General features: G+C 35.7%; 1 protein-coding gene across 2 annotated transcripts in view; it reads left to right on the top strand.

The window, feature by feature from the left end:
- kcnab1b (potassium voltage-gated channel subfamily A regulatory beta subunit 1b) overlaps positions 1-19292 on the top strand; it is a 38741-nt gene extending 19449 nt beyond the window's left edge. For both annotated transcript variants that reach the window (XM_052549701.1, XM_052549704.1), the window contains exons 3-14: positions 1723-1760; positions 3744-3823; positions 4714-4758; positions 4881-4925; positions 5101-5144; positions 8257-8343; positions 15444-15529; positions 15878-15998; positions 16092-16186; positions 16851-16971; positions 17693-17781; positions 18269-19292. In XM_052549701.1, coding sequence (XP_052405661.1) covers positions 1723-1760; positions 3744-3823; positions 4714-4758; positions 4881-4925; positions 5101-5144; positions 8257-8343; positions 15444-15529; positions 15878-15998; positions 16092-16186; positions 16851-16971; positions 17693-17781; positions 18269-18358 — 941 coding nt within the window. In that variant the 3' untranslated portion in view covers positions 18359-19292. The remainder of the gene's footprint in view (positions 1-1722; positions 1761-3743; positions 3824-4713; positions 4759-4880; positions 4926-5100; positions 5145-8256; positions 8344-15443; positions 15530-15877; positions 15999-16091; positions 16187-16850; positions 16972-17692; positions 17782-18268) is intronic.
- Positions 19293-19514: the final 222 nt, after the last annotated feature.

A 19514-nucleotide genomic window follows, 5' to 3' on the forward strand; every position in this document is an offset into this window, starting at 1 on the left:
GACGTCAAAGGTCAAAGCTCCAGGTCAGACATCACAAACATTAGCCACTTGATCAAACACAAGAACACTGCAGGCTAATAAGATTTCAGTGCTTTAGAAATGCACTTTACTAAATACATGAGGACAGCTTTCAGTTGAAATCACAGAAGCAGCAGTCATTTTTTGTATGGGATTGTGTGTGCATATGTGCATATTTCAATGTATGTTCATGTTCATGTAAGTCAGTGGTGCCTGCTTTAAGATATGATGGAGGCACAGTGGAGCCTATAAAAATTTCCCACTGGCGTCCCACTTTTTTCACATGTATTAAGAATCATCCTAAATTGGATAAAATTTGTAAGTTTAAGCACTCTAAATTCATACTGTGGAAACAGTTTTAAAAGTGGTAATTTTTACTATGGAAATGGTACTTTAAAGTGTAATGTTACAAAATTACCTACAATATTTTATAATCAAATCTTGAAAAAACTCATATAATTGATAAGGTCTGAGTCTCAACATTTTAAAATAAAAAATTAATTTAGAAAGTTGCAAGAGGTAACATTTGCACAGCTTTGTTGGTATAGCATCTAAACAAAATCTAAAAAAAGATGGAATTTTTGTGATGTCAACTTCAAATTTGGAACATAATACAGTAAGATGTATGGCTTTGATTTCAAAGCAATTTTTGATTCCAAGATATTTTTTTGTAAAATAATTATTTTAAATGAAAAATAAAATTTTATTGAAGGGGGGTTCAGTTAATAGGTTAAATATTTTAACTAATAAAAGTATAAAATCAGATTAAGTAATGAACATGCCAATTTCTACATTTTACAATTATTTAATGTAAATGAATATAAAATGATTTTGTCGATCAGCTCTAATTCATAGGGAGATCCATGATTAGGCAGAAAGAGCCTGTTTTTCCCTTGTTTCTCTCAGTTGTTGAGATGCTGAAGACCCTGTTGCTCATCGTTGCTAACAGAAGCTGTGAACATAAAGTTATCTGGCAGCATGAGGACTGGTACTTCATGTACAAAACTTAAGAAACATGCCAAATGTTCCTTATCACTACGCTAGTGTCACCAAGGGAACGTAACACTTGCAAACGCCCACATTATTTCCTCATTTATCCTACAATTCATAAGCACTTGATCTCCATGGGAACAGCTGATTACCCCCGACGGGTTCCCTCACCCTCAAACACAGTCGGGCGCCTCATGGGATGCCAATAAATCCCATCACTTTGAAGCCCAAGACACCAGTGTGTGCTGGAGAGATGCTCAACCCGCAGACGTGGTGAATTTTAGGGTGATAGTAGGTGATTGTGACAGGGATGTGGGGCAGTGACTGCAGAGTCTTACCCTGACAGCAATGAATCATGGGTGCTTTAGACTGCAGGCAGTGTGTGTCAGGCCAAGAATAACAGAGTCCTCAGCAAAACCTGGAACAGTTTTTACCAAGAATCAACCTCATTTTTGTCTCTTTCTTTGTATGTTGAACTTAAGTGTTTGCATATTTATTTTTGATGTTTTACATTTTCTGTATTTATACAGAATTCTTTATTTTTTTTAACTGGTATTATTGCTATAAAACATTCAGAATCAGGTCTGTGTTTTGTTAATCTGTTTGAGCGTTTCTGTGACAGGCACCAGAGCAAATAAATCAAGCTCTACTTGGAGCAAACTTACCTCTGACTCACACTTCATCTCTTTCTTCCAATGTCTTTCTCTCTCTTAGGCACGTGGGTGACATTTGGGGGACAGATTTCAGATGAGGTGAGAATTGAAAATTTTTATATTCATAACCAGAAAATGAACTCAACAATTATTCTAGAGGGTAAACAATCTATTAACTCATTATAAATTATTTTGTAATATAATATAATAAGGTGTTGAATCAGCTGTGTTTTATATATATATATATATATATATATATATATATATATATATATATATATATATATATATATATATATATATATATATATATATTTACACATTATTCTCATTTCTAATTCCACTCTAGACATTATCACAAATTGGGCAGATTTAGTCGAGATAAGCATGTTCTGTGCTGACAGTCTTGGCAGAGAGGAAAGCTCATAGACACATCATGCTGTGGTCTTCCTCATTATTCAAACAAGAACATCATTCTGCCAGTGCCCCTTTCTGACACTCACCCAGGACAAATGCACATAAACACTAGCGCTTCTTACATCATAAAAGTCCCCGCAGCAGCAACTTCCCCGACAAGCCTGTCTTTCCCCAGAGGCGGAGTCTCCTCTATTGTCCAATCAAATTATACGAGATGTGGACGTCCCCATTCAGTCCCCTTCTCCATGTCATAAGTCATCTAATCAACAGCTGAACAGACGTTTTTTCCTCATCGGTCTACCAATATACAACTACACTGTCAAAACAGATTACTTTCACTCATGCTGACAGTTCTCCATCAAAGAGAGCTAAAGAGAGAGAGACTGATGGATTGCAGAGATCGCAGGGGTTTTAGCCACCTATTGTTCTGTCAACAGAAGATCAAACTCTGACATGAAGATCATTGTATCTTTGCAGCAGTTATGCTAGAAAAACAGATGCTCTGTTCCCAAACCTAGTAAGGGGCCATTCACACAAAACACATTTCTGCTTTTTTAAATATGCACTAGATCTTTGATCAATGCGCTCGGAACAGTACAAGGTCACAAGACATGTTTTTTAAAAGTTGTGTGGCACACAGAACACTGTGTCTTGTGCAAGAGTGCATGTTTACATAAAAACAATGGAAAAGTAGCACAGAGTTAATTAAAAAAGCATTCTGTATGAACCGTCCCTAAGGCTGTTTTTTAAAGGCTATTTCATATGGGTAATGAAGACTCATGTGTCTCAGTAATTTAACAGCTTGTGCTTTTAAATCTTGAAAACAGTTGTGATACTGCTGTGCAGTTTAAATGATCTCACCCTACGTCACGACTAGCTGTAACTATATATAAAATGATGAGCACATTTTTTAAACGATACATTTACAAAGCATCCATGCATAATAAGAATCTTGTGTTATGTGCATGAATGCCATTATACTCAGTACATCTGCCTGAAAATATGTCCATAAAGCCATGTTTAAATTTTTTTCTGCATCATGTGACAAACAATGTGAGGTGTAAAGAATGAAATCACCGTCAGATGCAATTAACTTCATGCAATGCTATGATATTGTATTCCTATATACATAGTGACAAGCAGACATTAAATACCGGGATGGAGCCAAATGGTTGGAGGGAAGGGGTTGAAAAATAACAGTCAGCGCTCTGTGAAATCAGCCGAAAAGAAAATCATTTCACGGGCAGAGAAAGCTTGATGAAAGATTACAAAGATAAACTGTTTTTCTTTAGAATAACATGCATTTTCTGATATTATTCTGTCCTTCTCTCTGCATCGCTTCCTAACCTAACGGCACTGTCCATATGAATAAATGTGACAAAAATATTCTGCAAAGGTACAAAACAATACGTCTAAAAAGAACAAATTCAGCTCAACCCTGAATTCGGTTTGGACAAATTAAATGTTATGGAAATTAAGGTTTTAAATGTGCTTCACATGGCAATGAATCATGTGTAGTGGATTTTAGCAGCACTGTTTTCAGAAAGGTGAGCACTCAATTATACGTTTACACACACTTCTGAGCTCTCTGCAATGCTTACTGACAGTCGAGTGCTTGATACTGATGTGTGCATGTGCATGTGTGTGTGTGTGTGTATTTTGTAGGTGGCAGAGCAGCTGATGACTATAGCCTATGAAAACGGGGTCAACCTCTTTGACACTGCAGAGGTCTATTCAGCTGGGAAGTGAGTTTGACCATTGACTTGTAGCAAAACAGAGTGGCTAAATCCATCTAAATACTTGTATACTATCTTGCATACTAGAACCTATTGAATGGAAAGTATGCAAATTGGGATTCAGCCAGTGTCTAAGAGTAAAAATAATCAACACAAATAATCCTGGATTACAGGCCATCCTGTAACCTTCAGAACCAAACTTGTCAAGCTGATTCATCTAAACCTATTAGAAGAAGCAGAAGGGAATTCCCTATAATTGAATTGCACCCACTGATAGAATTGTTTTTGCACACACTGTCTGCATTCTCTAAAGGAATTATGCATTCAGGTTGAGATGCAAATTTAGAGCTTAATGCAATTTGCATAGATCAGTTTCTATGCATCCAGGCCAGTTTCTGAGTTTCTGAGTGTTAGTTAGTGCATGGCGCAACAGATTAGAGTGATCATATTTTTCTGGGACTGTACATGATCAATCTGTCATAATGCACTTTTAAAATGCCAGAAGTCTGGATATGTGCCTGATTGTGATGCTTTTCTCCATTCTTTGAGCATCATTTGACGAATTACTGCTGTCATGATTACTAAAGAAGTACACTAACGTTAATTTAAATAAGCTTATTTCCTGCAGTTTTCTGTGGACAGTAACCATAGCTCAATGTTAACTGTGTCAGGCAAATAGCGCTGACGTTTGTGAATCTGGCAACTTCTATAATGAAACTCATGCATACATAGGAGGAGTGTTCACCCTGAAAAAATGACAGTAACTTTAAAGTTAAAGTTTAAATATATGCATGGTTCAGTGCTATAGTGGCTTTAAAGTGAATTCACCTCACTGAAAAATTCTGTACAAATCCAGATATAAAATATTAAAAGCACATAAAATGTGTCTTTCTTCACAGGGCTGAAATAATCCTAGGAAACATTATCAAGAAAAAGTGTTGGAGGTATTTATCTTCTTATGTGACGTTCTTTCACATTATCATTATATTCATCGATTTCATTGGATGAGAAATTTAAAAGGCCACTGCTTTCACACAAAGCCCATAATCTGTCTGTGTGTGTACAGGAGATCCAGTCTGGTCATCACCACTAAACTGTACTGGGGAGGAAAGTGAGTCTCTCTCTTTCTTTCTTTCTTTCTTTCTTTTTCTCTGCCTGTCTATCTGTATATTCATTCTGTTACTACTCTCATTTCTCCTTGAGATTTAGGATTTTAGGTTTAGTTTGCTTATGTAAAGCTTTCTTTCTTACTTTCTTTCTTTCTTTCTTCTTTTTTCTTTCTTTAGGGCAGAGACAGAGCGTGGGCTCTCAAGGAAGCACATTATTGAAGGTAGATATTTTTCTTCTTTCTTCTAATTCCCCTGTCGTTTGTAATTGACCTGAACCTTTTATTCGTCTTTTCTTTCTAATTCCCTTCTACTGTATTGATTTTTTTCTCTCTTTCACTGCAGTAGAATGTGTGGCCTTGTTCATAATAAAAGCTCAGCACCCACACCAGCATTCATTCTTAAACAGTGTGAGATTCTCTCTCTAAGGCCTTTTCGATAAACGATTGTTCAAACCAAATACAGTACGTATGTAGATACAGAAACCATTTAGTCTGTTGTCTTGTTTTCCAATAAAAAATGTCTAAACATCTTTAATACGAGACATTTACATAACAAGCATAATAAAACACAAAAAACAATGTCTTGTTTTATTTATTTACTCACCCACTTCCTTGCGTATTTAATTGTTTCCTTTCTGAGTTCATTTGTTCTTTTTTACAAAAGAGCTTGTGATTATTGGCAATAGTACTAAATGTTCCTGACAAAAAAGTATGCTAAAAGACATCCATCACTGAATTCAGATTGCTTTAATAGCCTAATGCATAATTAAAATGGCATATTTACGTATTCTGATAATTGCCTGCATGAATAATGTGAAGTGTTTAATCAAGAGTGGAAATCTACATGTAATAATACTCTGAATTATATCTGCTCTATTACTGTATGAGATGGAGGTGCACCACTGATTTCAAGAGAGTTTAATATGTCATTTCTGTGTCACTTTCAGATTGAGAAAATTCACTGTTTGTATTTCATGAAACTAATTGAATCATTCGCATACTGCACTCATCCCTCCTTCACCTCCCCCCTGATCTCCAAGTTATTTTTATCACTCCAGTTTGTGTCTAGTTTTCCTTTCTGGCTCGTGTCTTTCTCCACTCCTTGCTAGCTTGTGCCTGTTTGACATTGTTTGTGGGCTAGAAAGAAACGTCTGTTTATCCTCTATGTACTTTAAAAAAAAGCTCCCTGCTAAGAATATCTCCTCCACAAACCCAGAAAATTCTGACTGATTAGAGCCGTGGCGGATGCGAGGGCGTGCTCCGTGAGCACGGGGCCGAATAATGAGTCTGAGATTGGCTGGATTACAGTATTTTTGTGAAAGGATGAACGTGGGGTTTATCTGTCAGATTAATTTCAGTATGGCAGAGTAATCACGCCCGCGTCTGATCACCTGAAAGCTATCTGACAACTTTGTTTCAACACACCTGGTGTTTGCTCTCGCTCTCTCTTTCTTTCTCTCTCAGCTAAGATTTATCGGCATGACTTTAAAGTTTTGTCAGTCCGTTATTTTCACTGTACTTAAATACTGTTGTTTGAAATAAGAAGAGCTACGGTACAGAATGTGCATTATTTGAAAGAAAATCTTAAATAGAATGAAGGATAAATGTGTTTGGGGTGTTTAGAGGTGGAGTGACCCCAAAAAGAATTTGGACACCTAAGCAGCACTCAGAACTAGTTTGAATGTCATTGCATTAAACAACAAAATGTCAAACCGACTGGCATTTATTTAAAAGGAAAAACATCACAAGCACTTTTCATGCTAAACATATCAAAGAATAGATGTTTGCGAGGTTCCTAATTGAGAACAACTGATATTCAATTTGAAAGAAATTAATAATTTTATTCAGCAAGGATGCATTAAATTGATCAAAAGTGACAGTAAAGACATATATAAAATGATTTCAAATAAATGCTGTCATTGAATAATATATCATGATTTTTCAGCATCAAATCATAAACTGTAGGATGATTTCTGAAGCATCATGTGACATTGAAGACTGGATGCTGAAAATTCAGATTTACATCACAGGAATAAACTGCATTTTAACATCAGTTAGGGATTACATTTTTAAAAAATTTTTTTGATCAAATAAATGCAGCCTTAATCATAAGAGACTCACCTAAACATTCACAAAAAATCTTACAAGCCCCAACTTTTGAACTTTAATGTGCGTTATTGTCTGTAAACTGTTCATTGTTTTATGCAAATAAATATGATCTATTTTTAACAAATTTAACTAATATAACTGACAACTAATATAATGCCTAAATGTTGTATTTGTGTGTGTCTTGTTTTTGTGGCATATCAGGACACAACTCTGTATGGTTATGACACAGGTATTAGAAGGAGAGGGTGACTTATGAAGACATAACCCATGTCCCCATTTTTCAAAACGCTTATAAAATCATACAGAATTTTTTTTTTTTTTTTTTTTTTTGAGAAAGTAAAAATGCACAAAGTTTCCTGTGAGGGTTAGGTGTAGGGTTGGTGAAGGGCCATAGAATATACAGTTTCTACAGTATAAAAACCATCACGCCTATGGGATGTCCCCACTTTCCACAAAAACAAACGTGTGTGTGTGTGTGTGTGTGTGTAGTTGAAGAAGCACCAGTTTTGAATTTCTCCAAGTTTGAAACAAGCGTTTGATTCAGTTTAATTCCAGTCACCCTAATCAGAATATTCTTGATCATTTTTTTAAATAAAAAGAATCTAATATTGTAAGATACTGATACGGTCATTGATATATAAACAGAAACATATTGCTCAAAGTGCATAATGTATGTTACGAACTGTCCCTCAGTTGTGTTCTCTGTCTCTATCTCTGTTTCTGAATGGGACCATGATGTGACAGTCAGACTGAATCATTGCTTCCTCGTCTTCTTCTTCTTCCTCTCCTCTGTTGTCTGCAAAGCTGTACTTTTCTAATCCTCTCTCAACTGCTCACCTGATCCTATTTTTGCTGTCTCTGAGATTCCTCTCTCCTCTCATTCTTCCATCTCTTTTCACACTCCTGGATGTCAAATAGCAGCTCAGAATGAATGTAGGTCCTTAGGCAACTATATGAGTTTGTGTCATAGTTTTTAATCTTTTCTGTTTCATAGAATAGTTGAATGAAAGTTCATCTATTTGCCCTTATTTTGCTTCAAACCTTTCTTTTCTTCACAGAACACAAAATATTGCATTAAACAGAATGTTTATACTGCTCTTTGAATGAAAATGAATAGAAACTGAGACTGTCTGAGCTCCATACAAATGTGGTCCATACAACTCATACACTCATCCACTCTGATTACAAAAAACAGGATCACTTTCTTCTGCTTTTTTCTCTGTAGGTCTGAAGGGTTCTTTACAGAGGTTACAGTTGGAGTATGTGGACGTGGTTTTTGCCAATCGTCCCGACAGCAACACACCAATGGAGGGTAGGTGAGGCTTGGGCCCAAAGTAAAAGTTACTATCCTGATGCTTCTAGCTTTGCAAGCTCAGATATGTGCATCATTGCATTCTGAAATGCTTTAGAGGAAATTTGTAAATCAAAGCAAGTACTGTATGCAGTGCATTTATAGAACTGTTGCAAAAGCAGCTATAGCGTTAGCATATACTGTCAGCAAGTTTTCTCTTTACTGTAATAGCAGTGCAACAGTTTGAAGAGAATTTCTTTCTTTATCTTTTCTTTCTTTTTTTCTTTTCTTTTTAAAAGCTGAATATTCAGTAGTCATTACTTTAGTCTTCAAATGTCACATACAGATATCATTTCTAATATGTTGATTTGCTACTCAAGAGACATTTCTTCTTATTGTCAATGTTGAAAACAATACTTGTGTGGAAAAAAAAAAAAAAAAAAAATCTTTGAAGAGTTCAAAAGAAAAGCATTTATTATTATTATATATTTTTTTTACATTATAATTGTCTTTACTGTCACTTTTGGTCTATTTAATGCAGGGATTCTCAACTCTGGCCCCCCAGGTCCATGTTCCTGCAGAATAGCTCCAACCTTGATTAAACCTACCTGCCTGTAACTTTCTAGTGATCCTGAAGACCTTGATTAGCTTGTTCAGGTGTGTTGGAGCAAAGCTCTGCAGTAAAGTGGACCTCAAGGGCCGGAGTTAATGCATAATGGAACGGTAGTGTTTGTTTAGTGCATGACCCTGTGCTTAGGGCCTTGGTAAAAGTATTTTTTTGCATATACTTGGTCCAAATTATGTCTCTCTCTCTCTGTGCATGTGTTGCTGTGTGTATGTGTATAAAACAGGAGGTAGGGTGCTATTTCCAAACATCTCAGGAGGCCGTTTATCATAATCCCAGTCTAACCTCTGTCTCACTCCCTTTTGATTTCTGTGGCACTGCAGCGCTCAGGAAGGCTGCTTCTGATGCACTCTGTCCCTCACCATATCTGTATTACTCTCGCTCTCGCTCTCTCTCTCTCTCTCTCCCTGAGGGGGATTAGAGACTTGCCCATGGGGAACATACAGTGTATTTTTAAGCTGCTCTTTGCCTGCTGTGTCTTCAAACTCCAGACCTTTCTCTCTTACACTTATACACACACACACACACACACACAATCTGTGTCTACTACATATTACATGTATCTAAAAGAGGACATTCCACTTATATTGTTTTTATGTGGAGCATAGTATTTTATTTCATCCCCAAATGTCCCAAAGAGAGGTTTCATTAGATTTAGCTTTCTTCTGGGGACAAATGTGTCCGTAAACTTACACACACCTGATTTCTTCAATTAGATTATGTTGGGATTTTTCCTGCCTGTATGAGCGAGTCTTATCAACACATAAACACATTTAACATCAGGGTTAGAAGCCAGAAAAGTAATGCATAGACGTCCTACAGTGTGAGGATAATCTCAAGAGGACTCTCCATCTGCGCTTTAAAGCCGCGGTGGGGAAAAGCAGAAGATCTAACAAAGTAAAACGTTTAATCATCGTTCTTCCATCGAGGCCGGAATGATATTAATTCAAATTGATGTGCAATGTTTTCTTGGCACGTACAGTTAAATCCTCGTGGGAAGATAATGATAGTAGGGAATTTTAATAAAATAACATTTTGGTACTGAACTGAGAACAAATTTCACTACCCATGGCCTCCCTGGAGACTTGTTAATGTGTTTGCCATGGTGTCGCTGTGCTTTGTGAGATAGACATTAGACCGTCAGTGTGATTCTGCTCCTGATATCTCAGTTCTGTGTATGGTCTTTAATGAAAAAACTACCTCGGTTTTATTCAAAGGCCCATACTGAGAAAAAATTCAATTAGTGTAGTTCCTGATATTTATTTGACCTTATTTTAAGATGAAAGCTTTATAACAGTAGAAACAGTTTATATAAGAAGTAGTTTATATAATATGTGGTCAGAATTTTGCACAGACGTAGTTATAACGATTAGATGGTTTTGGTGCAGTGCAGTACCCTATAGCCTTTCATTTTCAGTGCATTAGTATAAATTTGATTTTGTTCACTTTTTATAAACTGAGGGGAAATACTGTAATTATATTCTATGTTAACTGAATGTCTCCTCCCGGTGCTGTCAATAGAGCATAACTTTTATTGTAAAACTTACAAACAGATCTCTTTTAGGTCACGTTCATAATTTATGAATACAGCTTTGCTATATATATAATGCATTCATGGCCTGTAATAGTTGTTGGTGTTTTAATAAACACCCAACACATACTGTATCTGTGTTTGTTAGTGTTTATCTGATATTGTAGAGTAGACTTAGCGCCTACTGGCTGTTTCGCCAAACCCCAAATGACTTATCTGTGTTTGAATCGTACACATCAGTCTATAGTAGAGATATTAAAGCCACAAATCAAAATCATACAGCACACTGTCTCTCTGTTCCCACACAAACACACACACACACACACACACACACAAATCTTATCAAGCTGTCATATGACAAAACTACATGCAGCATAGAATGCCTAATACCTTACGAAGAAGTGTTGTGGTGGTATAAGGATGCTTTCTAAACTTGACTGAGTGGGTAATGATTAGGCATAATTCAGCTGCTGTTTATCTGTATCTTGTCTACAGTGTAACCTTTTTAAAATCTTTCTATTCATCAAATAAAAAAAATGTACCCAAGTTTTCACAAGATATTAGGTAGCACAACTGTTTTTAACATTGATAGAAATGTTTCTTGAGCAGCCAATCGGTATATAAGAAGGATTTCTGAAGGATCTTGTGACATGTGACTCTGAAAATCTGATGCATCACAGGAATAAATACATTTTTTAAAGGATATTACAATATAAGATTAGTTAATAAAAATACTGTTTTGCTGTATTTTTAATCAAAGCCCTGCTGAGCATAAAAGATCTCTTTAAAAAAAAAAAAAAGTTTGAAACAAACATGACCTAACTTTGAATGGTAGTTTATGTACTTTAAACCTGAACAAATACGGTTTCTTAAAATAAACCAAGCAAAGTTGTGATTGAGCTTGAAAGACTAGAACTGCAGGACTGAATGTGAATGGATGATTTATTTTTTTATTAACCTACATATTTTGTTTGTTTTCTATTGCAATAATTCATCTTTATTTATTAAAGATACAAATATTTTGGGGGGAAGTTGCAATCAGCATCCACTAAAGAATCAGAGGGGACACGTGGGCATGACGCATCGGCACTCGCACGCTGCAGAAACCCCACATCCACATTACACTAGATTAATACTTCAGGGTTCTGCTGTTCAGATGTTCCATCAGAACTGAGCTGGAGTCCTCAGTCTCTTGTGAGAAGAAACTATACGATGATTTGCTGAAGAACCATTCATTTTTGTTCACACCGACATGTGCCTCTGGCTTCCTGTGTTTTTGTCTCGTTCTCTCTTTTCTTGAGCAGATGTATTGTTGTGCTTAGCTGACGTTCACTTGCTTTTTTCTCCTCCATTCTCACCCACACACTCACATTTCTCTTCATTCGTACAGAGTTGGTAATGAGAGAGTGGGTGTGGGCTTTCATTTTCATTATGTACTGAGGTAGATTTGGCTGCTGTTTTCTGCTCCTCTCTTCTTTTTTTAATCTCCTTTCACCTTCGCTTGCCTTTTTCTTTTATAGAAGTTCTTTTGTTTCTCATGTTCATACATTGATTGGTTTCACAGGTGGTTTAAGGTTTGGTCTACATTGGACTATGACCTGCCCACTTAAACAGGAAAGACACAAAAACAGAAAAAATATTGAAAATTCGGTCATCATTTGCAAAACAAAACATTTGTGCTGTATAGGTTACTCATGGTAAGAGACAGGCTAGCTAAACAGCTGTTTTACAAAAGAAATGTTAAATGGCTAACAGTGACAAACTTTTTGTCAAGTGTTGCCATTTTGCTACTGAATCAAAAATATACTATTTACATGATTCTGATTCAATTTGACAAGAAACATTAATAGAGTTGTTTTCGGCATATAAGACATATGATTAAGAGTGAATGTGTGTATATCTTTAAAAAAAAATCGTTTATATAATACTACCACCAACCTGGAAAACTTTGGAAAAGTACTTTGCAACGTGATTGTCATATCAACAGTAGTATCTTTTAAACACAATTTTGTTTGTAGGCGGACTGAAAAAAAAAAAAAAACACTATTTGTCTTTACTCCCGAAGGTGCCAGCCAATCAGATCAGCACCTGCCCGACCGTGTAAGTGCTTTCCATTTCTGTGCAATATGTATCAGATGGTCAGGGAAGGGACTTGGTCCTCAGGCGTGCCATTTGATGAGACTAGGGCAGCTCTGCGACGCCTCTGTCAGATGAAGAGCGTCCCACAGTCATCACTCACTGGTGGACTGGTGGCATGTGTAGTGAAGATGAAACAGTGGACAGTCGGACACACAACAAAGCCCAGATCATAGCGATTTATGGCCAGAGTGGTAAAGCACCTAGAGTCAAAGCACTGATGAGACGGAGGAAAGCAGCTCTTCACATATGAAAATCTGAATGATGAAGCAATAAAGCAGCTTTATGAGCTCATGATGTAGGCGTTTTGGAGTGGATCTTGTACTCGCTGCTCTGGTGCTGAATTGAGTGCAGAACAGCAGTAAAGGTCTTTGCTGGTAATGACGCAGAACTGTAATGCCTTGAGGATGTCAGAACAGATGGTGTTCCCGTTGACTGCAGAGTAGCGCTCTGTCAAATGTATATATAAAGTACACTAGAATTGTATACAAACTTATGACACCACAAACACTGTTGTCTGTTCATATTATGCTTGGTCTCATTGAGGTGTGTTGTCCTAAATGTATGGTTCTAGCATACTGTTCAGAGGTTTGAGGTTGGTTAGATTTTTTATGGTTTTGAAAAAAAGTATCTTATACTCATTTAGGCTGCATTTATTTAATCAAAAGATTTAATATATTTTCAAATGTCCTTTATACCTGTGATGGCAAATCTGAATTTTCAGCATCTTTAATCCAGTTTTCAGTATCACATGATCTGATATGATGTCATATCATATCGAAAACAGTTGTGCTGCTTAATATTTTTTCCTAACCATTACAGTTTTTCTCTTTGATAAATAGAAAGTTCAGTAGAACATTATTTGAAATATATATATTTTGTAACATTATAAATGTATTTAATGCATCTTTTCTGAATAAAGTGTATATATATTTATTTGTTTGCATGGACGCTGAATATACATTATTAAAATAGTAAAATGTCAGCATTTTATGCATGAAAAACAAGGGGCATACAAATACATTCATAGATTAAAAATGTTCAAAGCTATCATGTTTTACTCATTTACTTGCCATCATTCTGACAACATTAACTTTTTCATTCTGTTTGGTGTGATTACATAATTTTACCTAATTTAAAAATGTAGAAATTCAAGTAAATTCTGTCATAATTTAATTAAAATGTAATAGTACAATTTATGCAAATGTATTTAATTAATTCGTTTTTAGTTATTTATAATTTATAGTTAAATTGTAGTAAAACTGAAATAAAGTAATTTCGATTTAGTTTTAGTCATTTATTAATGCAAAACATTATACATTATGTAACTTTTTTTAAGCTTCTAAAACGTAAATGCATTCATTTTCATTGTTGATGTAAATGTTTCAGCATTTAACAAAATGTACAAATTGTACTATATGAACATCACAGACCAGGTTGCAATAAAAAGATAACCCTCACAGCTGGCTTCATTGCCATTCAAACTGTCAATCCCACTAAAAAGGTTTACTTCAATTGATTAATTATTGGTTTTAGAAGGAAGTTATAAAAAAGGATGATGGTCAAAACACAGATGGACAGTTAAATTCTGCTTTTTTAATTTCCACTGGATGATAAAAACACAAATGTCCTTCCTCTGTGAGTTAACATTCAATTTAACCATCCCCTCTTAAACACTGTCATGTGGGCCATTATCCTTATTATAACTCATTGAGCAAAATGGATCTACTCACCAGTTGGATAATGAGATAAGAGCATTTTCTTAAGGGTAAAGTTAGGTTAACAAGGCTTTGATTCCCATTTGTGATTCTCAGATGAGGATTCCTGCCATTGCCTATTTGCACTTTAGCAATTATGCAAATCAGATAATGGTGCAAACACAGCCCTGAAAATAGCACTGATAGCAATTTGCATTGACTGTTCTCCAGGATGCTTGTGAACTATTAGTAGTTTAGGATGCTAAAATAATGAATTAATTCTTAATTATTCATTAAACTTTTTAATGAATTAAGAACAAATCTTACAACAAATAATGTGTAAATAATGGTAAAATATTTGCATTTCATTAATATGTCTGGAATACTCTGGGATGAATAAAACTGTGCTTCTATGCTTAAATACAGTTTAAAATGTAAAGTTTAAAATGATTGTACCTTGTACAATAAAACTTGCTGAGGGAGATATAGAGCTATTGTGTCAGTTTGATTTACAGCTGAAGTGCTTCTCATCTTTAATCCTGTTCATTCAGACGGCTGTGACATAGCTTCAGCTCTTTTGCATTATGATAGCGTTTATCCTTTGTGCAACTCTGCAAGTGTTGCCAGATCTCACAGGAAAAACATGCAACCTGTTCTGACAACACAATCTCAAAATAAGACTCACCAAAACATGGCTAAATTGGCTAAGTATGTTTGTCCTTTCAGAGGTGAATTGCTTAATTTAATCTGGTTTATTCTAGAATTCGGGTAAAGTAACTTGATTTTTACAATTCAGAGACCCTCTCTTGTAAATTTAATAGGTTATCTGTAACTGTTGAATAACTTGAATAATGTGTTGACCTTTTGACCAGGTGATGGACAGCTGTGTATATTACACCATAAGTAAAACAAAAGCATTTTATTGGTTCCGATTTTTTTTTATGACTCAATGAAATACAAGCCCAAAGTCGCTTAATAAGCAGACATGTCAACACAGCGCAAGTAGAGGACGTGAACAGCACCATCTAATGGTACCCAGACACAGATGATTTCTCTGTGATGGATCTCAAAGCAAACTAATCCAGAAGCTTGGCTGATATTTTTGTCTGTACATGTGTGTTTTGTGTTTTAGAGATAGTGAGAGCCATGACGCATGTCATTAACCATGGCATGTCCATGTACTGGGGCACGTCACGCTGGTCAGCGATGGAGATCATGGTGAGTAGAGAGAGGAAAAATTGCACTCACATTTTAAAGTAGAGAAAATTGCATTCGATTTTAGGGCGTTTTATTTAACAGGATTTAATTTTTTATTTTATTTTTTTATATTAATTTTAATATTTTAACATATTATTAAATATAATATTATAAAAAAATATTCTTAATTTCATTGTTGCTAGTGGGTTAAGAAAATTACGTTAAATTAAATTACCCTTAAAAAATTTAGTTTAGATATAATTAATGGGCATCAACACAAAAATACTCAATGTGTGTTTATATCTTTATTTATGAACTGTGTTAATATCATTCTTTTCTCATTTTTGTCATCTCTTTCTCCCAATGTAGGAGGCGTATTCTGTAGCAAGGCAGTTTAATCTAATTCCTCCTGTGTGTGAACAGGCCGAATACCATTTATTCCAGAGGGATAAAGTGGAAATGCAGTTGCCAGAGCTTTACCATAAGATCGGTAAAAAACAAACACATATTGTATATACACATGAGCACACATAATTCAAATATGATCTCTGAAACAGCTTAAAAACACAGTCGTGCACCGCAGGTGTTGGAGTGGTTTCCTGGTCTCCTCTAGCCTGTGGCATCATCACAGGGAAATATGAAAACGGCATCCCAGAATCCTCCAGGGCCTCTATGAAGGTACTTTAAAGGAGTAGTTCAGGCAAAAATGAAAATGTGCTAAGAATGCACTCCAAGATGTAGATGAGTTAATTTTGTCATTAGAATACATCTGGGGAAATTTTGCATTACATCACTTGCTCACCAATGAATCATCTGCAGTGAATGGGTGCCAACATTAACGTAACAATAATCAACAAGTAATCCAGAAAATTCCAATAAGTTAACATCTTGTGAAGCAAAAAGCTAAGTGTTTGTAAGAAACACATCTATTAAGGCATTTTAAATTTAAATAGTTGCTTCTAGCCAGTCAGCTGTTTGGACTCTCATTCTGACGACACCCATTCACTGCAGAGCATCCATTGAACAAGTGATGTAATGCTTAACTGATCATTTTTGGGTGAACTCTTCCTTTAATACTGTCTGTCATGACAGACACATCATTTCCTCAAGACATAAGGATGGAAATCTGCCCATTAAACTGAAACTGATCCAACTGAACTATACTCAACAGAAGAACAAAGCTGAGTTAAATAGGACAGTCTGAAACTGGATGAATTGATTGAGGAGCTCATTTAGTTCATAGATAACACCTTCAGCAAGTATACAGCGATGAGGGTGGCAGTCTGTCAGGGCAGGTTTACTGCGCTTGTCTCACTCTCTCTTTCTCTTTCTCTCTCTGAAGTCATACCAGTGGCTGAAGGAGAAGATTCTGAGTGAGGATGGCAGAAAGCAGCAGGCCAAGCTTAAGGAATTGACCCACATAGCTGAGAGGCTCAGCTGTACCCTGCCACAGCTTGCCATCGGTAGGTCAAAATAACCTTTTCGCTTAAACTGCCATCACTGCCATAGTGACTCAACTGTTCTTTCAGTAAAATACAGAAATTCTGCTTTTATGCACATTATGCACAAATCTGAGGATAGAAAAAATGACATACAATTTTCTCACTTAATAAAAAAATAATTTGGCTTTTTTTTTAACTGGAAACATTTTTGTGATATGGAAAACCTAGATGGTGACTTTTTTCAGTTTTAATATGTGTTTTTTTTATAAATATGGTGCACATTTAATATTCTATTAAAAATATTCTTTATTAAAAAGTAGGAAATGGTAATTATTTTTATTTTGTTTTATTTGTTAATGTAATTTTATTTTTGTTTATTAATAAAAAAAAAACATATTTTATTAATTACGTTTTTAATTCATTTTATTTATTGTGTTTTTTTAAATAGTCAATAATTATTTAATATTACTTTATTAAATAATAATAATACATTGAATGACATATTTGTTTGTAAACATTGTTTTTAATACATTTTATGTGTATTTATTTTAATGTGAAAACAGTTTGATGAACAAAAAAAAAAAAAAAACCTGTACTGTAAAAAAAAAAACTGCTGGCTGCACTGTCTGTTCAAAATCCTACTAGCTCATTTGAGATTGCCATGATTCACTGGCTTGAAACTTCCATACATGTAGGACTAAATGACAGATTCCTCATGAATCTATTCTGTGTTCCTCTGTAGCCTGGTGCCTCCGTAATGAAGGAGTGAGTTCTGTTCTCTTGGGGACCTCCAACCCTGCACAGCTCACTGAGAACCTGGGGGCGATACAGGCAAGAGATTTATCAAAACATCTCAAACACACTCACACACTGTGGAATCACTGCTATCCCACAAACTCTGGTGGCCTGTTACAGCTCTGTGCTTTTATCTCTTAACACCTATCTTCTGAATCTCACAGGGTTAATTTTACAGTTAAAACATCAAAAACAGGATCTTGCTTGATGTTAGTTTTATGTGCCAAGGCAAAATTACACACACTGATAAGAAATCCAACTAAACCAGCCTTATATAAAGATGGTTATGCATAGTTTCTAGCTTGCCAAAATGATTGGACTAGCACTTTCTCAACCAGAGGCCCACTAGGCGGCCTCAGAATACTTCTCAGGGGGCTTCAAGATGACTTAAAAATATTTTGATTTTTAGAACAAGCATTAAAATATTATTTAGAACAAGCTGTACAATAAACTAAAACAATTAAATATCATGATGATCCTTTCCCATGTGTTTTAGTAATTAGATCTACATTCTCGTTGACAGGTTCTTCCAAAGATAACCACTCAAGTGGCCTCGGACATCGACAAAATCCTGGGTAACCGTCCACACAGTAAGAAGGACTATCATCATTAGGCCTTTCTGTGAACCTGTAAGCCTTGAGACTCAGGATCTCGTGCCAGACCTCTTGTTTCAGCGGGTGTCCACAGTGTGTGATTCCCACCATTGTGTGTCTGTGTCAACTTCTCCTGCAGAGAGCCATTGTTACTGTTACAGTAGAAATGCTAAAGTGTTATGCATGCTTCTGTTCGACCTATACCTGAGCTCATCCTCGCATTAAGATCTCTGTGGAGACACACCTGCCTGTGAAGCACGGAAGCTCCCTGACTCCCTCGTCTGTGGGGTTTTGTATTCAGCCGTCATAACCCATATGTGCCAAAGTGAACATGGTCTTGACCCTTGACCTCCAGACATCCATTCTGAACAGGGACAAATGGCCCTGATTATGGTCTATAAAAAGTAAAGTAAGGAAACACACTGCATATCATTCTGAGAATGTACAAACTAAGAACTTTGATGTATGGCAGAGCAGCATATAGAGTTGAACTGTGTACACTGGTAAAAATATGTTGGATTAAAAAGCCATCAACAGTAAAGTGGGCTGTTATTGTGTTTAAATGTTCTCCAGGAAGTTGTACATCTTTGAACGACCATCTGTGTATGTTTCCTTTGTAAACCCTGCAATTTGTGTAAATTCCGTTCAACAATTTCTTACTTCTCCATTGTTTTAAATGTGCATTATATAAGTAACTTAGTTTGTGTTCTCCAGTGTTTAAGTTACACTGGTTAAAAATTTAAATGCTTGCTGCTTTATTTGGCAACTTTTGAACTGCTAAGCAGTAAATACTTGAGTCCCGAGCGTGACAGAAATGCACAACTACTAAAAGCAACTAGTTCCTGTCCATGACAAATGGGGTCAGAATGTTTACAGACTTGAAAATGATGAAGCTGTTAATTAATGCATTGTGCAGAGTGCTTTTAACATTAAAATAAAAATGTGCATCTCCAATTTGTGGTGTTTTGTTACATATAAATGTTTTTAAGCTTTTGAAGTTATTTTGCTGGTTAAAATACTTGCTACAAAATGTTGCCTTGAATCAAAATAACATGAAAAGTGTAGACTACAGTTTAAACGAAACATAACTAATTTAAAATGTAGAAAAACTAGGCCATAAGTAAACGGGGGGGGGGGGGGGACTAGGCCACATGAGACAGATAAAATACTGAGTAA

The sequence above is a fragment of the Carassius gibelio genome, chromosome B2 (assembly GCF_023724105.1).
Source record: "Carassius gibelio isolate Cgi1373 ecotype wild population from Czech Republic chromosome B2, carGib1.2-hapl.c, whole genome shotgun sequence".
NCBI classification, from domain to species: domain Eukaryota; kingdom Metazoa; phylum Chordata; class Actinopteri; order Cypriniformes; family Cyprinidae; genus Carassius; species Carassius gibelio.